Source organism: Medicago truncatula, chromosome 8 (genome assembly GCF_003473485.1).
Source record: "Medicago truncatula cultivar Jemalong A17 chromosome 8, MtrunA17r5.0-ANR, whole genome shotgun sequence".
NCBI classification, from domain to species: domain Eukaryota; kingdom Viridiplantae; phylum Streptophyta; class Magnoliopsida; order Fabales; family Fabaceae; genus Medicago; species Medicago truncatula.
Window position 1 is genome coordinate 21,177,576 of NC_053049.1, and position 20,161 is coordinate 21,197,736.

Genomic DNA, 20,161 nt, shown 5'->3' on the forward strand with positions numbered 1-20,161 from the left:
AGTAGGTTGCTGTTGTTGCTGTCGTGAGTGTTTTATTCCTCACTGAGTCTTAGGATGCTCTGATACGTAACGGGATGAGATCTTTGGTGGCTATTTTCTATTCCTTTACGTATTGTTTATGTTTTAATAAGGCCTGCGTGCCAAAGACTTATCTATGTTAATGAATTCAATCCGCTGCAAAGTTTGAATGAATATGTTGATGATTTTTGGAAAGATAATTAGTTAATTATCTCATTTATTATTTTTAAGAAGTGTAGCATTCCGTTATGTGCTGAATACTCTGATAATTATTATGAAATTTTTATGTTGGGAAAACGGGGTGTTACAATTGGTATCAGAGCAGGTCGGTCCGTCCGGCCAAGTAGTTGAGTTGAGTTGTGTCGAGTAACAATTGTGTTACTATCCTTATGTTGTCTTGACTGTTGTTGTTGTGTAGAGAACTAAGATGGCTGGAAGGAATGATGCTGCTATTGCTGCTGCGTTGGATGCTGTAGCTCAAGCTGTAGGACAACAACGAAATGCTAATGTTGGTGCGAATGCTGAGGTTAGAATGTTAGAGACTTTTCTGAGGAACCATCCCCCTGTTTTCAAAGGAAGGTATGATCCAGACGGAGCACAGACGTGGCTCAAGGAGATTGAAAGAGTTTTCCGTGTTATGCAATGCACTGAAGTTCAGAAGGTACGATTTGGTACACATCAGTTGGCTGAGGAAGCTGATGATTGGTGGATTAGTCTTCTACCTACTCTAGAGCAGAATGGCGCGGTTGTTACTTGGGCTGTGTTTAGGAGAGAGTTCCTAAACAGATACTTTCCGGAAGATGTTCGCGGGAAGAAAGAGATTGAATTCCTGGAGTTGAAGCAGGGTGACATGTCAGTGTCCGACTATGCTGCAAAGTTTATGGAGCTGGCTAAGTTTTATCCGCACTACACTGCTGAGAATGCCGAGTTTTCCAAGTGCATCAAATTTGAAAGTGGCTTGCGTGCTGAGATCAAGCGGGCAATTGGATATCAGAAGATCCGTAACTTTACTGAATTAGTGAGCAGTTGCAGAATCTATGAAGAGGATACCAAAGCACATTACAAAGCTATAAGTGAAAAGAGGAGTAAGAAAGTGGAGGGTTTCTTATCTAAATTCACCGCTTTAACATGGATCAACAATTATCAAACCGTGGAAACGAAAGTGGAGGGTTTGCTAATTGTTTATCCATTATTCCAAATATCAATTCATAAAACGAAAGTGGAGCTTTGATATTCGAACAAGTGAATTTAGACAAGGATTGCAAATGCAGCGAAATAGTCTTTGCAATCTTTGAGACATATAGTTTCGATCTTCAAGGGAACTAATAATAATCAAGTCAGCGAAATAGGCTTGGTTGTTAGAGGAACCAGAATCTAATAGTAATCAAGTCAGCGAAATAGGCTTGGTTGCTAGAGGAACATAAGAGAAACTGTCTTGAGAAATTAGGTCTAACATAACATTATAAGCTTTTAGTTTGGTTTGTGAAGGACTTGTTATTTAGATGAAACCAACGATCCCAAGGCTCTTTTTATTATTATCTTTCAAACGCTTGAAAACCCCAACTTGCAATTCTTTTCTTCTCTAATCATTTCCAAAGGTTAATTGAATTTAACTACTCCCTGTCGGAACGATACTCTTTTCATACTACTTCGGTAAGACCGTGCACTTGCGGTTTTATCTCATCATATCACAATGGGAGACTCCGAAGTCGGTGACTGAAATCAGAAGCTTCTTGGGTTTGGCTGGTTAGTACCGCAGGTTTATTAAGGGGTTTTCGAAGTTGGCACTTCCGTTGACTCAGTTGACCTGCAAGGGTAAGACTTTTGTGTGGGATGCTCAGTGTGAGAGTAGTTTCAATGAATTGGAGAGAAGATTGACAACTGCTCCTATTTTGATTTTACCCAAGCCAGAGGAACCGTTTGTTGTTTACTGTGATGCATCTAAGCTGGGCTTAGGAGGTGTTCTGATGCAAGATGGCAAGGTGGTAGCATATGCTTCTAGGCAGTTAAGAGTTCATGAAAAGAATTATCCTACACATGATTTGGAGTTGGCTGCGGTGGTGTTTGTTTTGAAAATCTGGAGGCATTATTTGTACGGTTTCAGATTTGAGGTCTTCAGTGATCACAAGAGTCTAAAGTATTTATTTGATCTGAAGGAATTGAATATGAGGCAGAGGAGATGGCTTGAGTTGTTAAAAGATTATGATTTTGGTTTGAATTACCATCCTGGTAAAGCCAATGTGGTTGCGGATGCGTTGAGCAGGAAGACCTTACATATGTCTGCATTGATGGTAAAAGAATTTGATTTACTAGAATAGTTTAGAGACTTGAGCCTTGTTTGTGAGTTGTCACCTCAGAGTATACAGTTGGGGATGCTGAGAATTAATAGTGATTTCTTGAATAATATTCGAGAAGCGCAGCAAGTGGATGTAAAGTTTGTTGATTTAATGGTTGCGGGTAATGAAACAGAGGATAATGACTTCAAGGTTGATGATTAGGGTGTATTGAGATTCAGAGGTAGAATTTGTATTCCTGACAATGAAGAATTGAAAAAGTTGATTTTAGAAGAAAGTCATAAGAGTAGCTTGAGTATTCATCCGGAAGCTACGAAAATGTACCATGATTTGAAGAAGCTGTTTTGGTGGTCCGGTTTGAAACGTGACGTTGCTCAGTTTGTGTATGCATGTTTGACTTGTCAGAAGTCTAAAGTTGAACATCAGAAGCCTGCAGGGTTGTTGACACCGTTGGATGTATCGGAGTGGAAATGGGATAACATTTCTATGGATTTTGTGACGAGTTTACCAAACACTCCGAGAGGGCATGATTCTATATGGATTGTGGTCGATAGGTTGACAAAGTCGGCACACTTCATTCCTATTAACATCAGTTATCCGGTAGCTCAGTTGGCTGAGATTTATATTCATAATATTGTGAAGCTACATGGAGTTCTTTCGAGTATTGTGTCGGATAGGGATTTGAGGTTCACTTCTAGGTTCTGGAAGAGTTTGCAGGATGTTTTGGGTTCGAAGTTGAGGTTGAGTTCGGCTTATCATCCTCAGACAGATGGTCAGTCGGAGAGGACGATCCAATCATTGGAGGATTTGTTGAGAGTGTGTGTGCTTGAGCAAGGTGGAGCTTGGGATAGTCACCTACCGCTGATAGAGTTCACATACAACAACAGTTACCATTCGAGTATAGGTATGGCACCGTTCGAAGCTTTGGATGGTCGGAGGTGTAGGACTCCTTTCTGATGGTTTGAGTCAGGAGAGAGTGTGGTGTTGGGACCGGATTTGGTTCATGAGACTATAGAGAAAGTCAAGATGATCAGAGAAAAGATGAAAGCGTCGCAGAGTCGACAGAAGAGTTACCATGACAAGCGGAGAAAGGCCCTTGAGAAAGTCCGATGAACCTTTTGTGGTATATTGTTGTAACGCCCTAGTCGTTATTTTAATTATTTTGGATTTATGTGGAGTCTTTTTATGATTTTAAAATAATATTTGTGGATTTTATGGTGTGTTATATTTTATCATATAGTTTATTTTAATAATAATTAGAATAAGTGAGAATTAGTATTAAATTTGAGTTTTGGGGGTTATGTTGGAATTTATTAGAATTAAGGGGGAGTAAATAAAATAAAGAGAAGTTAAGAAAGAATGAAAGAGTTAGAATACGTTTTTACGTGTAACTGTCAGTTTTGGGAGAAAAGGAGAGAAGAGCAAGGAGAGGCAAGTCTGTCAATTGCTGTGCTTATTTTTCTGCAATTCTAAGGTAAGGGTGAGGTTTACCGCAATTGTATAGGTTTTGAATTCTGATTTTGATTCTAACAGGTTTATGAGAGTATTGGGAGAAACTAGGTTTTGTTAAATTAATGGGTTTTGAGAGTAGGGATTGTTGTATTGATGTTAGAAATGGGTTCTGAGTGCATATAACCTTTCATTGCATATCTGTAAACTGATTTGGGGAGTGAATTGGAGGAAAATGGGATTTTTGGGAAAAACCTGCATTCTGCCCGTACAGAAGTTCATCGCTCGCCTCGCGAGTAGCCTTTGCTCGCCAAGGCAAGTGAGAAACTTCATGGCTCGCCTCGCGAGTGAGACAACTCGCCATGGCGAGTACCTGTGAGGAAAATTGGATTTTTAAAGTGTTGTTATAAGCCGTAATTTGGGTAGTTTTATGTACCTAGATGATTTTAGAGAGGACTGGAGCAAGTTTTAGATTAAAAAGATGAATAGGGAGCTTAGAATTGATGATATAGTGAGAAAAATGTCAAAACTCCCGAGAGCACCATATTTTCGTTCGCCTCGAGTTCGCCTCGAACTCGCCATGGCGAGTGCCCCTTTTCTTGAGTTCGCCATAGCGAGTAGGAGTACTCACAAGGCGAGTTGCCCAGTTTTTCCTTTGTTGATTCACGTTGCATATGTCCGCTATGATGGTTAAGGAGTTTGAGTTGCTTGAACAGTTTAGAGATTTGAGCTTAGTTTGTGAGTGGTCATCTCAGAGTGTGAAACTGGGAATGCTGAACATTGATAGTGAATTTCTGAAAAGTATCAAGGAAGCACAGAAAGTTGATGTCAAGTTGGTAGACTTGTTGGTTGCTAGTAATCAGACTGAAGATGGTGACTTTAAGGTCGATGACCATGGTGTGTTGAGATTCCGAGGTCGAATTTGTATTCTTGAGGATGAAGAGATGAAGAAAATGATTCTTGAAGAGAGTCATAGTAGTAGCTTGAGTATTCATCCGGGAGCTACAAAGATGTATCATGATCTAAAGAAAATATTCTGGTGGTCTGGATTGAAACGCGATGTGGCACAGTTTGTGTATTCCTGTTTGGTTTGTCAGAAGTCGAAGATTGAACATCAGAAACCTGCTGGTATGATGGTATCTTTAGATGTGCCAGAGTGGAAATGGGATAGTATATCCATGGATTTTGTGAAGAGTTTGCCGAATACACCTAGAGGGAATGACGCGATTTGGGTGATTGTTGATAGATTGACGAAGTCGGCTCATTTTCTACCGATTAACATCAGTTTCCCTGTTGCCCAGTTGGCAGAGATTTATATTGAGATTGTGAAGTTGCATGGTGTTCCTTCGAGCATTGTATCAGATAGAGATCCAAGATTTACTTCTAGATTTTGGAAGAGTTTGCAAGAGGCTTTGGGTTCTAAATTGAGATTGAGTTCGGCGTATCATCTGCAGACAGATGGTCAGTCGGAGAGGACGATTCAGTCGCTAGAAGATTTGTTGAGAGTTTGTGTACTTGAGCAAGGAGGAACTTGAGATAGTTATCTTCCGTTGATAGAGTTCAAGTACAATAACAGTTATCATTCTAGTATAGGAATAGCACCTTTTGAGGCTTTATATGGTCGGAGATGCATAACTCCGTTGTGTTGGTTTGAGTCAGGAGAAAGAGCGGTCTTAGGACCAGAGATTGTTCAGTAGACTACTCAGAAAGTTAAGATGATTCAAGAGAAGATGAAAGTGTCGTAGAGTCGACAAAAGAGTTATCATGATAAGCGCAGGAAAGATCTTGAGTTTCAAGAAGGAGACCACGTGTTTTTGAGAGTCACTTCTGTGACTGGTGTTGGACGTGCTTTGAAGTCAAAGAAGTTGACTCCGAGATTTATTGGTCCGTATCAGATATCGGAAAGAGTTGGAACGGTGGCGTATCGAGTGAGATTACCACCGCATCTTTCGAATTTGCACGATGTCTTTCATGTGTCGCAACTTCGGAAGTTTGTTCCGGATCCATCTCATGTGATCCAGAGTGATGATGTGCAAGTTAGAGACAACCTTACGGTAGAGACTTTACCGGTGAGGATTGATGATCGGAAAGTGAAGACGTTGAGAGGCAAGGAGATACCTCTTGTGAGAGTCGTTTGGAACGGAGCGATTGATGAAAGCTTGAGAGTAAGATGCTGGAGTCTTATCCAGAGTTGTTTGCATGAAGTAAATTTTCGAGGACGAAAATCTTATAAGTTGGGGAGAGTTGTAACGCCCACTTTTAATTAATTAATTATTTAATCGAGTCTAGATGAGTTATATTATATTTATATAATATATGTGTGATTTATGATGATTTAAGATGATTTATGATGATTTATGTGATGGGATGATTTTTATGAGGAGATGAGACTTATTTTGTTGTTTAATAAAATAAGATTTGAAAATAAAATAAAATATTTAGTCAGGGGCTGTTTTGAGATTTTAGAGAGTTTTGGGGGAGAAAGAGAGATAAGATAAGATATTAGGAGGAGATATAAAAAGGAAAGACCTAGGTTTTTAGAAACACTTTGTACGTACGATCAAACTTTGGAAAAAGGAGTAAAAAGCCAAAGAAGGGAGAAGACAAGGGAGAGGCTGCGATTTTCATCAACTAAGGTAAGGGTGAGACTAACGATTCAGTTTTATTAATCCTTGTAATTCTGATGGTCAAATTAACAAGTTAGGATTGAATTGAGAAGTTTATGAAATTAGGGTCAATAGGTGAATTTGATGATCCAATGATGTTAAGTTGTTAGATTGATGCTTAAACCGTCCTTAGACCTTAGATTATGAATAGGATGAATTATGGAATCGAAATTAGGCTTAAAATGATGTGAGATGATGAATTTTCGTAAAAACTGCACTTCTGCCCGAGCCTATATTCATCGCTCACCCTCGCGAACGATGATCCTCGCCCCGCGAGGGATGAAGCTCATCGCTCGCCACGCGAGCCAATTTCCCTCGCCTCGCGAGTTGCACGTCGCAGCTCGCCACAGCGAACAACTGAACTCGCCATACCGAGCATGACCAGAGAGCATGTAAAATTCGGTATTTTTGACCTTTGAGTTGAACCTTAGATGTTTTTGAGTCCCTGAAGATGCCTATTAAAGATTAAATGATAACTTAGAACGAGATTGAACCTAGTTTAACCTAGAACAACTTTTGTTGGGAATCTGGCTTGTACTCGCCATGGCGAGCAGATGCTCTCGCCTCGCGAGCACTTCCAGAACTGAGTGCAAGTGAGGATATTGCGACCTGTGTCGCATAATTCGATTAGAGATGGACCCTTGGGTAGTAATGAGACCTATATAAGAAGTTAACTGTAATCTGTGAAGCTGTTATGAAATGTTGATGTTGAATATGATGTGAGATGATGTTTGATTTCATTACTTGAATTATGAATGAATGATTGAGATGATGCTTGCTTGTATTTGATATCGTTATATGATGTCATAATGTTGTTGTAATCTGCCTATGCTGCTATTATTATTTAACCAAGTTGCATGAGTCGATATAAGATGATCAAGATGATGTTGAACCTCCAAATTATTGGATAAATAAGAGATGATGATTATGATGTTTAAGAAATCGAGTCCATGCATTAGCATACATTTGTTGGGGGCTCATGCCCTGGAGCTTTGTACTCAACACGATGGAGCATTAGCTCAAATTAGCGATGGGGGCTTATGCCCTGGAAGTATATTAATACTCAATTAACGATGGGGGCTCATGCCCTGAATTGGTACCACATGCATATAAGAGGTCTAAGTTGCATAGTCGCATAGTCGAGTCAATGATGCATGATGTTAAGATGTTATGAGATTTAAGATGCTTTAATGAAGTGATTACTTGATATATTATTATCTGTGATGCTATGATGTTTAAGATGCTTATGTTGAAGATTTATGTTGTTAATTACGATTGTTGAATTATATTGATTAATATTATTGTTTTGTGAAATCTCACCCCTTCTACTTGGAAATGTTGCTCTTCGTATGAGTAACTTGCAGGTGATCGAGCTTAGAGCGCTGTGTTGCTGTCGTGAGTAACTATTCCTCATTGAGTCGATTAGGTTGCTCTGATATGTAACAGGATGGGGTTTATAATTGCATGATTCATTTCCTTTACGTATTTGAGTATGATATTTATGATTTAAGATGTTTTATCTGAATTTATTGAGATACTATGATGGGGCCTGCGTGCCAAACTTATTTATGATTGATGAACTTATTCCGCTGCGATGATTGAAGTATTTTTTGTTGAGAATAAAATTGTTATTTAACTATTTATGATTATGTGAAATGTGATATCCCGTTTATGATGTTTACTCTGATATTTGATAAGAAATTCTTATGTTGGGAAAACGGGGTGTTACACGTAACATTAACGTATTGTCACATTTGTGTAATGTTAATGAATCATTAATAAACTATGTAAAGTTGTTTAATACTTGGTGGTTCTTGTATTGGTTCAATTTCATCTCCCGTTTGAAATTACAGGTAAAAATAGGTTGAAAATAGTTGGTGTAAGAATGTAGATTGCATTGTCTGCATTTTCTGGTGTGAGCGGTAGTTAACTGTTACTGATTCCTCAACGGTAATTAACTACTGCTAGGAGTAGTTGAGTAATTTCCATGTGTGTTTAGGATATATTTGATATGAAAAAAGCAATTTTCTTCCAATACATATTACAAGTCTGATAAGGGCCCAATTTATAGTCTAAGCCTCAGACAAATCATTAAACTAAGATTACAACGAACTAATGAGCAAACTCCAAGAGTTTGTAACCTTTTTTTCATACGGTAATGTGCATGGTCGTGCTAATGAAGCGCATGACCGTGCTTCGCTTTCAAATCGTTTCTAAATTTTGCTGACTCAAGGGCGCACGACCACAACATAATGAGCTTGACCAATGCAAAGTTGATCACGACCATTATGATAAAAAACTGGCTTATGGTCTGGACCAATCAGAAGTCCAATCACATGTTAAAATGTGGCACAACATACACCGCCTTAAGACTCTGCGTCTGAAGGAGCACGTAGCTTAAATGCACAACGCCACACACAATCGCACCCCCGCACGAGGATCACCATACACGTGTCCTCCTCTGCCCCTAATCACACGCGGCATAACCATAGACGGTTATGACAAATGGACCTATATAAAGGTGAACTTGCTTCACCCTCGAGGCATGATTCACTTTTCACAACTCTTTCTCAGTTCCATTACTGACTTGAACGTCGGAGTGCTAACATGCCTACAGACACCTTTCATTCCACCACGAAGACTCATCACTGTCGCCGTGCCGGAAGCCTTATCATCACGCCGGAGCATTATTTGCCGCTGTTGCCACTCATCCCTCTCACCGGACAAATCCGCTTTTTCCCCTTTTCTCTCTCTTTCTAGCCCCTTATCCTTTGTCTTTTTGTTTTCTTCTTTTATGTTACCTTTATTGTTGGTCTTCATCCAATGCATTGTTTTTCATTTTTTTATATTCTAAAAACAAAACTAATACTTGTAAAATAGCTCTAAACAAATTAAAAAGTGGTGAAAAAAGATGAATTTAACTTTTTAAAAGTTAAAATATTGTTAAATTCATTGCAAACATACTATTTTTTTTTTTAATTTTTTTAACAAGGGCATCATAACCTTATAATTGTAAGAGTTAAGACAACTGAATCGAGCCTATAACAAGGTGCTTTCATTATAAAAATGTGTTACAATTGATACAATTTTAATTGTCTACTCTAGTGGATTGTTCCATCTAAAGCAAAAAAAGGTTTGAACGTAGCTAATAAACTAATATATGAAAACCCAATTTCTAAAGTTGGTACATTTGCAAAATTAATATTATATCTAAGTGTTTTTTGTTCTTTTTTGGTAAACATATATCAAACAGTATGAAACAGACAACAGAATTGGGATAAATAAATTGATCAATGATACATTAAAAACATAAAACTTGTCTTAACATAGCTTAGTTCCTTCTCTTACCATGGTACAAAAGAAAAGTAAAAATCCCTTCCAAACTTAATTCTTTGCCCTCCCAAACCAATGGTTTTCTAAAGACTGCTACATCCTGTGATCATGTTACCAGATCACCATCAGTTACTCACCGGACTATCCGAAAAAACTAAATGAGACAAGTAGGCCAACCGGGACAAATGGTTCCGGCATAATAAATAGAGTACTTTCTGCTATAACAAAGAGCGTACACCATTTAAACAGGAAGCAAATTGAGACTTGAAATCCTCAGGCTGCCAAAAACTCATCATCCTACAACAGAACGGAGAGATTACAACAGAATCTTGTTCAATTAATACTCTAGTCATCACAGCCAATTGAAAGAGAACGAAAAATAGACGTTTAATCTGAAGCTACCTCTGATAATATCATCCGCAACTTCCGCAGTGCAGCTATCACAGGTGGTATAGAAAAGCTCCCACAAACAAAGACGCCAACATTGGAATAGTAAGAGCCGGCCAAAACTCTAGAATCCCAGTTTTTCCTAACATAGATCACCGAAAAAGGAAGGTCAAATCCATAGAGGATAAATACTCCAAAACTGGACCCAAATTAAAAAAAAAAATATATCTACAATTCCCGCCAAATCTCTCAGAACACAGAACAGTGTACTCTATCCAAGACTAACATACTGAACAAAGAAACAAATGCACTCTCCATCGAACCTTCCAAATTCTTGTTCCTTACCAAAGTGATACAAGGAATTTGTTGATATTGTAATACATAAGAATCGTAAATTCTAAAGCTCTTCTTATACCCAGATTCCTGATAAACAACACACAAATCAACATTACCACATGACACCATGAAAAGAAAACAATTCCAATCAAGAAAATTTATTCAAGGAAAAATAAACAGTTCAAACCCAGAGCTCAAAGCAAGTCCTGAATACCACAACTTATACCATCCCACATTACATTCATAGACTATCGCAGAACTTCTTTTTCTCGCCATAGCTTTCGCAGTCCCATCCCCCTATAACAGACACATGGAACTTGAGGAATCAAGAAAACTAGATCCCCAAGAGACAAACGTGACGAATTAGTATTTAGAGTGGAGATCACCAAATGGAAGTATACCGAATAGTCAGAATTAAGTCATAGCTAATTGCAGATTGCTGCTCCAAGTGCAACGACATAAATTTATGATTCCTTGCTGTGACAAAGATATACAGATTTGGGGGAAAAGATTCTTATTCTCATATATCACAGATAACAAAAAGAATGGCAGATTTCGAGAACAAATAAACTCCAAACCAAGCGGTTCAGAATAAATAGTATGTTAACCTTTGGCTTCCACAGACCACAGCACACTAAATATTCATAGTCTGTCTCCGCTGTAACACCCAAACACAAAATTCAAAAGAACTGAGGGAAGTTGCATTTGTGGTACACCAAACCCATGTAACACTAACCCTGTTAACACCAGATGAAAATGTACAGAAAATTACGCCGTAACAAATAGGTTACAACAAAAAGAACAAAGAGAGAAAGAATAGTAGCCTGATTCCTCTAATCAAGTTGAAGATCAGCAGCATAACAAAGAGAGGCCCCATCAAGCTATCCCAGCTTCTCTAGAATCGCATAAACTTTGCACTGTTGAAAAAAGTAGTATTGATAGCAACAACTTCTAAGGGTGACCTTCTCAATCGAACATTAATAAAAATCGGCTAAAAAGAAAGGAACCAAACTGAATGTTATTGTTTTTTAACACACAACATTGCAACAAAACAACATATTTTCAATTTAACATGTATGAAAATAAAAGTCAGAACCAAATCAAACCTCGGAATAAAGAAGTCAGGAAAGAATATGAATACAAAAGATGAATATCAAACAAGAGAAAATTAAAACGAGAAGGAATCGCTGTTCCCAAATAACCTTCCCTGCAACACGAGGAAATAAAAATTCAAGAAAAATATATGCTTTCAAAAACTATAAGAACTATTGAAAACTAAAAGATTTTAGAAGAGATCACCAAATCAAAACTCAACGCTCCATGCTATGAAGAAAGAGCATATTATTCTGACAAAACATGCTGCAGAAAACACAGGTTCACAATTCAATTCTTAATTTCTTGCAATCAAATTTCAAAAATAATGGAAATTTATAATAAAATCAAAAATCGCAAATTTCTACGGATAAGCAGATATCAGCTCACTGCAAAATGGATAAAAAAGCATATATCATTTTTAACATCACAGCTCATAAAAAAAAACTATGCAAATAACCAAAAGAGAATTGGAATAATAGTAGCTGAAACCCAAACAACTCATCCAAAGCATGTAAGTACAGCAACCTCTAAGATCGAGACCAGCAAGAACCAAATGAAATCTCAAAATTAACAGACACTAGCAAGGCACATTATCAGTGGACATCTATCCATCCATAACACAAATACACATGTAAGAATAAATTGACCAGTTTTGTTCAACCCAAAGCTGAGCAAAGAGTAATAGATATATGACCAGTTTTATCCCAAGGCTGAAAGGAAGTACGTGAACCTCTCAGTGTGCCACACACTTATAGGCTTTCTCTACCTGAAACACCCAGAAAACTCAAAGGAACAGACAAAAGTGGATGCTAATTATCAAACGAAGACTGAAATGTAAAAAGATAGCCAAGTTAAAGCCAGCATAGTACTCAAATTCCGAATATAGAAACACACAAGCTTTAACACTGGAAGAAACACAAACTCACCACCAGCTTGTACAAAAACTCAACTATATGCGAACAAATACATATACAAGTAAGAACAGAGATGACCGTTTATATCCCGATGACAAATGAGAAAGGCTGTAACAGTCTAGCCCAAGCTTGCAGAGAAGAGTCAATAACCATGGATGCAGAAATGTTTAAATCTAAGTTCAGACCACCAAATATGATTGTTCATGTGCCCTTGTACAAAGCTCGGAGGCACTGATCTCCAATTTCTCCACTTCATAAGGAAAATTTACCAAATTGCAGTGTGATTGAGAAAGAAGAGACTTCTCTGGCACTAAACAAGAGTAGCATCATTCTCTGAACCAAGTCACTGATCAGAAAAACATAATTACAAAGACATCTGGCGCGTCATTTTTCGGAGATCAAGGCTATTTGATTAGCTTTTGACTCACTAATTTATTTCACGACTGAACATTTAATTTTATTATGAAAAGGAGAAAAAAGTTCAAACTATCCCATTTTAAAAAGATTTAGGGTTCGGGGTTAGTTACATAAAGGGAAGGTGTTAGCACCCTTTATGTCCGTAGTACTCTACGGGAACCTCTTGATTTTATTTAATTAACGTGCTATAAACTTGCTTTTGAAAAAGGAGTTAATGTGATGATTAAAAGAAAAAGAAAGTGAGACCTAATTTATCTATAGTTTTTATTGTTTGGAAGGACGTGGTCCTCTGCCTACGTACCCGTGAAGGATCAAAACCTCGTAGTTCGGGATAGAAATTGACGTTTGATTGGTTTCGTGTTTTTTATTAGTTTTGAAAAAGGTTTTAAAAGGAAAAGCCAAGTGGCAAATAAGAATTTGTTTGTGTTTTTTATATTAAAAGAAAATGACTTAAAGTGGAATTAAAGTTGATTGCAATTTTGATTTATGAAAGAATAAAATAAAGGACGATCACTTGATTTGGATTAAGGTTTATTATAAAAAATGTTTTTTGTGATTTTTGTTATTTGCATGCTTTTTGTTGTTTTTGAATAATGACTAAAATTAAACTAACGGAGCAGAAAGTAAAGCGTAGGTACCTCATGGTGGCGTTCGACCACCACAAGGGTCTTTGACCTAAACTACAAAGCAAATAAGAGGCACACACACGCACGCACACATGCACCTACGACTATTACATAAAAGCCTATTTACATTCTAAGGTCTGCGAGGGAATAAACGACGGAAATAAAATTATTTACATTAAGACCTAAATTACATTCTAATATCCTTGCTCTAGAAATAAAATAAATAAACATGCAATTGGGCCTGGAAAGGGTTAGACCGATTCGGTTCCAACCTGGGTCGGTTCAGGAGACCCGAACCGGCTTGACATGTATATATAGGCTATGGATCGGTTTTTCCTTCATTTTTACAAATCCACTCTCTCTCTTCCCTATTTCCTCTCAAAAATTGCTCTCTCCTCTCTCTTCCTATTCTTCTTCTCCGACGGCAAGTTGAGGGGTTCCGGCGGCGGTTGGCCGGCCGGTGCGGCGGCGCACCACTCCGGAACCCTATTTTTCAAATTCTTTTTTTTTTTTTTTTTCAACTTCTTTTTTCATCTCCCACTCGATTCTGAACTTAAAAATTCCAAAAGGTTAGCCAACAGACCTAGATCTACAAAAAAAAAGTAAATCACCACCCTTTTTACCTTTGGATGAACCCGGTTGTGCTGTTGTTTGTGACGGCCACGGATGTGTTGTTTATTGTAGTTATGGTTGGACTCCGGTTGCTTGATGCGCGGTCCCGGCTTCTTCTGTGTGCGCCTCTGGCTTTCTTTTTGGTCTCCTTTTCTGCGTTCTGCTTCTTGTGCGCCTCCGCTCTTCCTCTGTATTTCCTGTCCGGTCTTCTGGTTGTTTTGCAGGTTGTATTTATAGTGCTTAGTTTGAGGGTAGGGTTTGTTGAGGAGAAGCACAAAAAACTGTGCTTTGGATTAGGACGAGAGGAACGTGATTCTGCAGATGAGCTGTTTGCTGGATTGGAACTAATGCACGCGTATGATTGTTTCTTGGATATGGACACACTGTTTTTGGGATCTTTATCAGATAATAATAATAAAAAGTAAAATAAAGAGAAGAGATAAAGACTAGAAAAGAAAATAAATAACGGCTACTTAAAAAGATTAAAAGGTAAAATTGAAATTAATTACAATTTAAAAATAAAAGATGGAAATAATTGATTAAAGACTGAGAGAGGAGGGCCCGATTCGGAATCAAAATGAGGTATTTTAAAATACCTCCCTGCCGAATTTTTCATTGAAAAATCAGAGATTGATCAGGGTTAAACGACGCGTGTCAGTGGGACCTTAGGTCAAAAATTGGGGTATGACAACATCCCTATCTAACCTTAGTTTCTCCATAATCTTGAATTAGAAGCGGAAGATAGAACCAGAAGATGTCGTAAGTTAAAATATTAATTCCTGCAACACCAAAGAGTAAATACCAAACTAAGGAAGATCTGCTCTCATATCAATGAAGATATATTGAAAATAAAAAGTACTCAAACATGAAGAAGGTTATTATTTTGACAAATTACACTGCAGAAAACATACTCAAACATCAATTCTCATGGCTAGCAATGAAGGACCAAAAACAAAACAATGAAGGAGCCAATGAAGAAATTTATCTAGCTGTTCTCCTTGTCCTTGCATCACTGATAAGGTTCTAGATATCAAGACTTCACAAAGCTCACTAAAATTAAAATAATAAAGGCCTCATCGAAGAAATTAGAAAATTAATTTCTTCGATGAATCAATACATTCTACTTCACAGCTCACTGACTGTTACTACATATCAATACTCCAGGCTGCAGAAAAACCATGTTCACAGTTCAATTTATATCTGAAGCCGTTCTCCGTTCTTATATGTTGTGTCAGCAATCGCAAAACTATCTGGATTTCCAGATTTTAGCTGTCTGCAAAACGGATAATCCATATCTCGATTATCCAATCATGAAGAACTCTATCCAATAATGCAAAAATAAACAAATCATTCTTGAAAAACCAATCCATGAAAGAAGAGTCAGGAGAACTGTGACATTCTTGATATCTACAATCCGGAAAAAGCATATCAAAATACGAGTCCATAATGAACTCCTTGATAGCGATAGATTAAAGACCCTAGAATCTTGTATGCTTCATACTCATGTTCCTGATACAAAAACATAAACACTAAAACTCTAGCAGAGCACAAATTCAGAGGTAAAGAAAAAATGACAAGTTTTATTCATCACAAGGTTGAACGAAGAGTAAGAGGGATGACCATATTTATCCCAAGGCTGAACGGAAAGTAAGTGAACCTCTCTGCATGCCAGACACTTATAGGCTTACTCCCTTGTAACACCCACACAGAAAACTCAAAGGAACTGACAAAAGTGGACGTTGATTATCAAACAAAAACCGAAATGCAAAAAGATAACCAAATTATATCCTAGCAACAGTTGACAGTATACGACAGCCCGCAGGAAGATAATGATTCATTGGAACAAATTTCCATCGAATTTGCAAGATCGTCATGCAACCATATGATAGAGACAATTTAGTTTTCTCCCAATACAGAGAAGTCCCTACGCAACATAATGAAGAGGATATCTTTTAAGGAGGATTATCATATGAAAGTAGATGCTGACTGTCAAACAAAGATTGAAATATAAATAATCTCGATAAAGTATATGGCACAGCCTGCAGATGACGTTGATTCAGTGGAACCAATTTGTTCAAAATTGTCATGTAGCGATAAGATAGACACAATTTAGGCTACCCCAAATACAGAGGAGTCCTTGGGCCACTGTAATAAAGAGGATATCTTCATCATCATAAATTACAAATAACAATGAAAACAACAAATCAATGTAAGTTGATCACAGAAACAAGATAATTAGTTGACAGAAGATAACAATGTGAAGTGTGACTGGAGACTTCTGTTCCACACCAAACCTATGTAACACTCAACCTATGAACAACAGATGATTCATGTACAGAAAAACTAGACCATGACAAACAGAAGGAAGATAGTTTAAATCTACAAACCAACCACTGTTCGACATTCATAGTTAGAAAGAGTGCCCCACAAAGCTGTCCCAATTTCTCTAGAAACGTGTAAACTTCGCATTGTCAGATTACATGTCAAAAACCTAAAATGTAAGATAACAGAAGTATGAATGGATAAGAACACTTATGGGCTATGGCCAGACTTTTCACATATAATCACCAAGAAATCAAGAGAGAAAAAATAAACCTTGTACACTTAATAATACACAAAATATGGTTATATATCTGTTGTCAATAGCGGCCGAACGCGGCGCGATCGCGGCGCGGAGCGGCTAAAAACAACAAAGCGCGACGCAGCGCTCCAACGCGGAGCATTTGGAGAAAGCGGATGAAGCGGGCGCAATTGCGGGCAAAAGCGGGCGCGATGCGGGTCAAAGCGGGCGCATTTGACAACCCTGTGTAAAATACTAGATTTCCCTTCATTTAAAACCGTTTTAAGGGTCATTTTTGTAATTTTCAAAACCCTAACTATTACTCTTCTCCACCAGAACCAAATACACAGCCACAAACTCAACTTCTTCATCGTACCAACAAAAAAAATCCATCTCCTCTTCTCATCATCTCAGAACCCATCTTTGTTCTCCTCTCTTCATCTGTTGATTTCAGAATTTGTTAATTTGTCAATTTGTTAGTTGTTAATTGTTAATTTGTTAATTTGTTAATTGGGAGGATGAATTTGTTAATTGTTGATGTTTTGCACTTTTGTTACTTTAAGCTTTAGAGGCGTAAAGTGTCGGTTTCCTTGACTTTTATTAGTATTTTTTTGCAAATATGTTTTATGTTTTGCTAGACTTTTGACTTTTATTTCAAATTAGGAATACTTCATGATTTTGAGTATAGTATTTTAATATTAAATATATTAGTGTCCATGTCACCGAAATAGCGCCCGCTACGCGCCCGCACCTCGCGCCGCGTCAATTTTTGGTTCCGCTTTGACAACAGAGGGTTATTTTAAGATACATTACACTGCAGAGAAAAGGTTTTAATTCACAATTCCACCAGAGATGATTATCATGTATCAAGTTTTGCAAAACATTACCATTTTCTGAGACTCAATTGGAAACATCCAAAACAGAAAATTCATATCAGAACTCCAGCTATGTTTCCAAGTTCCACAAAACATTACTGTTACCTTAAACGCAAAACAACATCTGTCTATGAAGAATAATATTTGTTGTAACATAGGAATTAGAGAACAATCAATTGGAACCCAAACAATCTGAACAATCAGATCATCAAAATAAGAACTCCAAACGTCAAGATACCGAATAATCATATGAGTATCAAACAAGAGAATGATAGATAGAACCGTAAGAAATCATATGTACACAGATTATTGCTCTTGCAACACCAAAGAATAACGAATCAAGAAATATTCATACTTGAGTAGTTAAAGAAATATTGAAAGCAAAAAGAATATGATAGATATCACCATATAAAAATGCTAGACTCTGCTGCGAAGAAAGTTATTATCTTGACAGACCGTGCTGCAGAAAAACATTCAATTTATATGCCTTGCAATCACAGGCCAGAAATTAAATTAATAAAGGAATCATTGAAGAAAAATCATTTATCTTTCAGACGCCGTTCCCTGTTCTTGTCCGTTGAATCAAGTGTTCCAGATATCAAGACTTCCCTGCTCGCAGTACAACGGATACACAAATCTTCGATTATCAAATGAAGAGTTACATTGAAAAATAACACAGATTGAATAGATGAATTTTCTAGAGATCACCAGGAAAATACTCAAGGCTCCATACTCTGAAGGAGATTATTATTTAGACAAACCAGGCTGCAGAAAAAGCATGTTCACAGTTCAATTCTTCTCATGATCAAAAGCTTAAAATTGAAAACAATGAAGAACGAATCATTGAAGAAATTCGATTTATCTATGTGAAGCCATTCTCCGTTCATATCCCGTTGTGTAAAGAATCGCAAAATGTTGTAGTTTTTCAAAATTCCGCTTTCTGCAAAATGGTTAAACACGTATCTCGATTATCTAATTATCAAGAGCTAAAACTAATAGTTTGAAAATAAACATATAATTATTGAAAAAACGATCTATAAAAGAAGAGTAGAGAAACTGTGAAATTCATGATCCAAAAAAGCATATCAAACGCCGATCCATAAAGATCTCCTTGATAGAAGCAAATCAAAGACCCAAGGAAAAAGATAAACTCCCAACTCACATTCCTGATATAAAAACATAAAAACTGCAACACTAGCAGGGCACACCAATCCCATTCAAATCCACATTAACAAAAAAAACAACCAGTTTTGTTTATCCCAAGGTTGAACGAAGAGTAAGAGGTATGACCACCTTTATTGCAAGCCTAAACAGAAGTAAAAAAACCTAAATGTCGGATAACGTCAAAGCAGTCCCAATTTCTCCAGAATTATGCAAACTATCACACTGTCAGATTACATAAAAAACCTCAATGTAAGGAATCAGTAGCATGATGGTGTAAGAAAACAGAATTTGTATCTAAGCCTAGTCTTATTGTAACTGGCAAGTGTAAGTTAAGCCTTACACTTGACCTGCTATTACAGGTTACCTGAATTCATCTATATAAGATGAAATGTAACAGAATTCTTCATTCAATGAAAATCAGAATTTAGATCCAGAAAGTTAGTTAGATCAAAAAGACATTTCTCTCTCTACTCCTTCAAACTTTATAAGGTATATGTTTCAATTCACAATTCAATCAAGGGTAATAATCGTGTATGAAGTTTCACAAAACATTACAATTGTCTAATAATCAATTGGAAACACCATTTTATGAATATAACATAACATTTGTCACAAAAGAAGAATTAGAAGAGCAGTCACTTGAAACCCTAACGAACTCAATAATCGGATCATCAAATAAGAAGGGCAGACTTAAAGACTGAAACAAACAATAAACAAATTAAATTAACCTCAGAATCAATTAGGTTAAATAATCAACCAGAAAAGAGTAACAATACAACACAATAAAATCAAACAAGAGATCCCCAAATTAAATGCTAGGCTCCATGCCATGAAGCAGGTTATTAGTGTGACAAACGATGCTGCAGAAAAACATGTTCAAAATTCAATTCGTATGACTTGCAATTGAAGCCCAGAAAATAAAATAATAAAGAACGGATCATTGAATAAATTTGATTTTTATCTATCTAGAGATGTTGTTCTTGTCCAGTGTATAAAAACGTTCTAGAATTATATCCGAAATTATAGAACCAACTTTTGAATCAAGAATACGTTGACCTCAGCTGCAAATTTAAATCATGGACTATTTGTTCTCAAAATCAATAAAGTTTAAACAAAAAGGATTTACTAATATTACCAATCAAATTTTGAGGTTCTATGCTATGACGGAGGTGATATTTTGACAAAACCAGGGTGAAAAAGAAAGTTCCAGATGTTTCGCATTAAAGTTAATAAAGAACAATCACCAAGACTGGAACATCACAAACATGAAACCAGAAAGGAAAACAGAATATGAAACGTTAATATCAGAGGAAGAAAGATAAAACCAGAAGAAATTGTGTTTTCGTAGATTATTTCTCCTGAAACACCAAAGAGATCACCAAATAAAAAAAAACTGATTTAATACATAAAAAAAC

General features: G+C 37.0%; 1 protein-coding gene across 2 annotated transcripts; it reads right to left on the reverse strand.

Annotated features, from left to right (window-relative positions):
- Positions 1 to 9,699: 9,699 nt before the first annotated feature.
- Positions 9,700 to 12,901, reverse strand: LOC25480285 (uncharacterized). Of its 2 annotated transcripts, XM_024774544.2 has the most exons (6): positions 11,092 to 12,900; positions 10,885 to 10,960; positions 10,671 to 10,780; positions 10,493 to 10,570; positions 10,163 to 10,289; positions 9,700 to 10,057 (listed from the first exon to the last, which is right to left on the reverse strand). In XM_024774544.2, the coding sequence occupies exons 3-6, from the start codon at positions 10,757 to 10,759 to the stop codon at positions 10,034 to 10,036; spliced, it is 318 nt and encodes a 105-aa protein (XP_024630312.1). In that variant the 5' UTR covers positions 10,760 to 10,780; positions 10,885 to 10,960; positions 11,092 to 12,900; the 3' UTR covers positions 9,700 to 10,033. The 2 variants fall into 2 exon arrangements, with proteins under 2 accessions (XP_024630312.1, XP_024630313.1); XM_024774545.2 differs by having other exon boundaries at positions 10,698 to 10,780; positions 10,885 to 12,901.
- Between the last annotated feature and the right edge of the window lie 7,260 nt (positions 12,902 to 20,161).

Excerpts from the sequence above, each read along its gene's own strand:
- LOC25480285 (XM_024774544.2), bottom strand. The coding sequence starts at position 10,759 with ATGGCGAGAAAAAGAAGTTCTGCGATAGTCTATGAATGTAATGTGGGA. Across the intron at positions 10,290-10,492 it reads AAATTCCTTGTATCACTTTG|GAAAAACTGGGATTCTAGAG; the intron begins GTAAGGAACAAG and ends GATCTATGTTAG. Across the intron at positions 10,058-10,162 it reads TGCGGATGATATTATCAGAG|GATGATGAGTTTTTGGCAGC; the intron begins GTAGCTTCAGAT and ends GTTCTGTTGTAG.